Below are 5,669 nucleotides of genomic sequence, written 5' to 3'. Positions count from 1 at the left end.
AGGCACCGCCATGTTTTACTACTAGACACTTTTTTCAAACGTGAAAAAGGTAATAAGGAGTCAAACTATGGTCCACAATTATTTTTGAAGGTAAAATAAGATAAGGTGGCAGACAAATCCTCATCAACGATGTTCATGAATTGAATCAAAACTTTATAGTAAGAAAAATTCATCAATCACGTGGTCGTTTTTTGTTTACTTTGAAAATAGCCCATCATATGTTTACACGCTTATGGCCATGATTTACAAAAGATTCCAGAACTCTTTCTGCAGCTATTTACAGAAGAAATTACTGTGCTGTTTCATTTTTCAAGTTCAACCTCTGCCATAATGCCACGTTTCACCTCTCTTTTTCTCTGAACCAAAAATGAATGTTGGGGAAGACCAAGAACATAACAAAAATTGCATGTTAGGGCAATAGATTCTCTATAGCTCTTTTGACAAAATAGATTTTAATGCAGTTAAAAAATGATTTTAAGAAGGTTTTGATTTGATAATTTTGATTATTAAAATTAGTTTGTAAAATTTATGATTAGTCATTAGATGTGACAAACGGTCAACTCGAACAATCTCGAACAATTTTTTTATAATTGACCTGTGTCATTGTTCTGTTTTTTCACCGGGTTAAATGAAGTTGGCCTGTCAACTTAAATAGTCAAGTTGAAAATTTTACCACATCTAAAATAACTTGTTAAACAGGTCGATTTAGCAAGGTTGATTTGTTTTGTCAAAGACCACTTCACAAATTAAAACAAAGCAATTTCACTTAGCTGCAACTACTTAACCAGCTTCCAGACATTGAGAAATCTTCTAAAAGAAGGTATGTATGTCCACCAAACAAAATTTTAGTTAGCAGCTTTAATGATATTTGAATTCTCACCTAGGTAAGGTAGAAGTTTGTTGAGTATGGGTCATACCGTGTATGGCTCATATTTACTAGCTTGTAAATTGTAGTACCAATAATATTTAAACACTGTAAATGTAGATTTAAGGCTTGAATAATAATCATTTCATTTATATTCTTTATGTACTTTATTTATCTATTTTATTTAGAACCTTAGTATTTGTTTCAATTTGAATCCTCACCTAAGTGATGTAGAAGTTCAAATATAGTTCCATATCAAATGTGCTGTTAATCACATTGGCACTTTTTAGTAGCTCTTCAAACCGTCCATTACGGCTTGAAACAATGCAAGACATTGGCAGTATGGTACCTGTCAAATTAATAACTAATCTAATTTCATTATTATCATCAATATCCATGATCCAACCATGTTATGCTACATTAACAAACTACATGCTTTTATTTACTCTAAGACATTAGGCACATTAAAACACATGAGCACACGTGCCAAAGCCAAAAACTTCGAATAATAAAGCTCTAAAATCGACCCAAGATTGAAGCCTAATATTATTAAATTGTGATATTTATGTGCCATGAAAATTACTCACTGTGCAACTGCTCCCATGCAGTTCACATGCTTAGTGCACGGTGGAGCCACGTTTAAAGGTCTAGTCTCTTTTTTGTCCCAATTTTCAACAACAACACATCACCACTTTCTACTATGGGACCATTGGATCAGAACACAGATCTACAAATTCAAAAAAACAACACAGACCTATGCAAATTACAACTGGTTCTTTAGCACTTGCCATTATTAGCACATCCGAATAAAATAAATAAAAGCATTATTAATATCAATAGTACTACTCCCTCCGTCCCGGAATATCTGACCCATTTTCTAAAAAAAAGTGTCCCAAAATAACTGAGTCATTTCAATTTTCAATACAACTTTCATCATTCCCAATACAATATAACACTAAATAATATTACTTTTATCATTCCCAATACAATATATTCCACTTTCCCCTTTATTTATACATTTTTCTTAATCTGTGTGAAATGAGCCAAGGGTCAGATAAATTGGGACGGAGGGAGTAGTAGTCTCTTAAAAAAATCAATAGTATATGTGAAATTATTATTGTTTTTATTGTATGATATTATATGAGAATGCCTAAAGTAAAATTAAAATTACAAATACATAAACTTCACTTCTCAATATACAAAACTCGATGGAACAATAGTGGCAATAAATAATGATAATGATATATGTCTAATACAAGGAAATAATAGATATGAAATTGTCTTGAATGCGTGACAACAATGTGACATGGTGTTGAAAGCATATAGTAATAAATATGAGATAGCAAATAATACAAATAAAGTATCATATCATATCATATCATATGATGAAAATTTATATGTCACGGTCTCTTTTGCATTCAGGTGGAATTTGAGGCAAACGTTTCCTATCAGTGCAATAGTTATAAATGGTGTATTTTTGGCGCACCCATCTTAGCCTACGCCATTGAGCAGCATCAAGATCACGAAATTCAGGTTGATCCCACCATCTTTTGCCTTGTGTTGCACAGAATTTGGCTTGTACAGATGATTCACAACCATCAATGTGGAAACTTTTGTAGCCTGCTATGAATGGTGCTTTTGACCAATCAGTTTTCTCTAATCCACCCCTTGTTGCCCAATCATCTGCATTCCATAAACTGTTGTATATCTTCATTGGTTGGTTAAATGGAAATTTCACTCCTAAGTCCTTGCTGTTCTTGAACACCCTGATTGGTACATCATCTACAAAAAACCTGCAAAACCAACATAGTTACACAAAAATAAATCAGTTGGTCAAAATTAAAAATAAATAAATTAGTTACTGGATTTAATTTAAATTTAAATATGATACAATATATGGATTGTGGCTTTAAATTAAATATTATACATATAAGTCATTTATTTATACTTAGTTAGTTACACCAATTAATTCTTCTTAGGTAAGATTTCATGTTTTTCTTATCACAAATGCTTCAATCAAGAATGTAATAATATTAAGCATTGCAAAAATACTCATTTAAGTACTTATTTAATTTGTGCAAATGTTTAGATTTAACAAAATCATATTGAGATATGATTTGGTCAAACTGTTAGTAAATTCAAACATATACTTACTTTATAAATCTAAAAGAGGAGCTAGATTTAGTGGGTGTGTAATGGAATGGTGAAAAGGGTATTCAAGATTGTTAAAGATTAGGTGACTATTGGCACAATAGTTGAGTTAAGTACTTACACAATCTGGTACATGTTCCATAGAATAGAGTATCTGTGAAACTCCTTTGTTGGATCAAACCAAAGAAAGATCCTTTGTTCTTTGTTACCTTGACCACCAGTGAACACATTTGTTTGTAAAATGTAAGGTTGTCCTGTTCTGTTCCCCAAAAACTCAAAATCTATTTCATCATGCTCAGCATTTTGTGAAGATAGCTGTAAAGTATCAACAAAGATTATTACAAAAAATTACTAAAAATAGAAGCAAAATTGAAAACCTTAAATGTTTTTGTACATACATAGAAAGCAGTGACTGTTCCAGCTGAATCACCAGGAACCATCTTTATGTTCATACTGAAGTGGCCAAACAAGTATGATCCTTTGGACTGAAAACCAGTACCTATACAAAAAGTAGTTAGAAAAATGAACAATATAGTAAGTAACTAGTTTAATGGTAAGAAACATTATTTTCATAAACATTTCAAGAACATTATTTTATCTTTTTGTTATAAGTTACATATTATAAGCTACTTATTAAGTTATTTATAGAAACATGGTCTAAATAGGAAAGTTTTGAAGTTTTTAAAACACTAACCAGTGTACTTATCAAGATGAAGCTGAATCTCAGAACCACCATTGAAGTATTTGATATGATCAAAAGCCCATGTGGGGTAATAGTTTCTTCCAAATGGTACATCAACTGGCTTCCTTGGAGGAGCACAGAGTGAAGAAGAAACTAGTGAAACTAAGATCAAACAAAGGGTCCAAAATGAAGAACTCATTTTGGTGTGTTGTTTTCAAGTTGTGAAAAGTTTGTGGCTAAGACTTGGGTATATATAGGCCTAAAACCTTTGGTAAAAGGGTTATAGACCCATGTTCCTCTCTCTTTCTTTATATACTTATCTTCTTCTTTTAATATTTTTTCTTGGAGGGTAGGAGGCATAAATCATGTATTAGGCTTTGTTAGGATTTTAGTGTTGGAACCAACTTATATTGGGACCCTGTTACGCGTTTATTATTCATCAATCTTCTCTGTTAATTAGCTAATCATCTATTATTTGCCAATTAGAGGACCATATTTTCTACAATGTATTTATGAGTCACTTGGTGTATATTTTGGTTATGCGGTGACAATATTGATTTTGTAAAAATTGATTTTAGTTAAATGTAAGTTCAATATTAAAAAATTTATTTTGATATATATTCGTAAAAATGAGTTGCACAATAAAATTAAATGTAAAATTACGTTTTAAGTCAGAAACTACCAATCCTATTTGTGATTCGTAGTGCAGTGTTTTAACACTTATGAGTATCATTTTTCGAGCAAACATTTAGCAGGGTGCTTGACTTGGAAAACCTGAATTTCAAATCCTTATATCAAGCTGATGGAGAATAATTGGAAAAACAGTTCAATGACGTTGAAGTGAATCAACCGATTTGAGATTGTCATAACCTTAAAGAGCTTAGGTCCAAATGAAGATAATTTTGGGAATGACATCAAGATGGAAATAATGTGATTCAGGCATGAATTTCACTCTATGGAAAGATTTGTCAAATGTTTGAAATGTACCTTCATTGTGTTGATTTTGAAAAAGGAGAATCCTCAAAAGTTCAATGAGATAATTCATATCTCTTTGGTTGGATGTGTTTATAAAGTGCTAGCTAAAGTGTTGGAAATTATACTATAACAATTTATTCGTCATATTATTTCAGAATATGCACGTTTCTTAAAGGTAGACAAACTTTGGATGACATTCTTATCATTAATGAGGTCGTGGATGAAACTAGAGAAGAAAAAAAACTTATTTTATTTAAAGTTGACTTTGAAAAGAATTGTGATTCAGTTGATTGACGTACTTGAATTCGGTGATGAAGAGCATAAACTTCTTGTCTAGATGGCGAAAATGAATCATAGAATGTGTTAGCTCAGTCAATGAAAGCTCCACTAAAAAATTCTCTTTGTGAAAAGGATAAAGACAATGGGATCCTCTTCCCTCATTATGTTTTTTTTTCGGTTGATGAGGGTTTTAACTCAATGTTAAAAGCGGCGATAGAAAGTGGAAGTTTCTAAAGCTTTCCAATTGGTGAAGGGGAGATTTTAGAGTGTCTCTCCTGCAATTTGATGATACTTTAATCATATGTGGAAAACGTCGGCCTAACATTTAAGACGACTTTGTTACTTTTTGCAATGATTTCGGGTCTTAAGGTAAATTTTCACAATTGCTAAAAAAAAAGAAGATAAATTTCCACATAAGTATACTGGTGAAAATTATTGTTAATTCATTTTGGTTGGTAGAGGCGGTATTAAACTCTTAAATGTAGAGTGTGGAAGGATTATTTTAAATAATTTAGTCTTCCAACTCGTTGCAATTCTAAGAGGTTGCATTTTGAGATCCTATTATTATAAGAATTGAAATCATCTACCTGGGTGGAAACTTCGTCATTTATCCATGGGAGATCATCTTGTTCTTTTGAAAGATGTCATATTTGTACTTCTAGTTTACTTCCTTTCCTTCTCCAACATGTATCATGTCCAAGATTTAATCATTGTTCA

General features: G+C 31.6%; 1 protein-coding gene across 1 annotated transcript; it reads right to left on the bottom strand.

Annotated features, from left to right (window-relative positions):
* Window positions 1–1,967: 1,967 nt before the first annotated feature.
* On the bottom strand, window positions 1,968–3,921 carry LOC146909265 (xyloglucan endotransglucosylase/hydrolase 1-like). Its single transcript, XM_085729823.1, has 4 exons — window positions 3,711–3,921; window positions 3,415–3,515; window positions 3,138–3,331; window positions 1,968–2,658 (listed from the first exon to the last, which is right to left on the bottom strand). The coding sequence occupies exons 1-4, from the start codon at window positions 3,895–3,897 to the stop codon at window positions 2,259–2,261; spliced, it is 882 nt and encodes a 293-aa protein (XP_085585949.1). The 5' UTR covers window positions 3,898–3,921; the 3' UTR covers window positions 1,968–2,258.
* Between the last annotated feature and the right edge of the window lie 1,748 nt (window positions 3,922–5,669).

This window comes from Medicago sativa, chromosome 7 (assembly GCF_051527215.1).
Source record: "Medicago sativa cultivar Bolivia chromosome 7, Bolivia_mono, whole genome shotgun sequence".
Classification (NCBI taxonomy): Eukaryota; Viridiplantae; Streptophyta; class Magnoliopsida; order Fabales; family Fabaceae; genus Medicago; species Medicago sativa.
The sequence above is the reverse complement of the archived record's forward strand: the minus strand, read 5'-3'. Positions and strand labels throughout refer to the sequence as shown.

What these genes read in the sequence shown, in the direction of transcription:
- LOC146909265 (XM_085729823.1), bottom strand. Translation starts at nt 3,897, where the DNA reads ATGAGTTCTTCATTTTGGACCCTTTGTTTGATCTTAGTTTCACTAGTT. An exon ending in GAACAGTCACTGCTTTCTAT is followed by an intron (nt 3,332 to 3,414) that starts GTATGTACAAAA and finishes GATACTTTACAG; the next exon opens with CTATCTTCACAAAATGCTGA. An exon ending in TGGAACATGTACCAGATTGT is followed by an intron (nt 2,659 to 3,137) that starts GTAAGTACTTAA and finishes TTGGTTTTGCAG; the next exon opens with GTTTTTTGTAGATGATGTAC.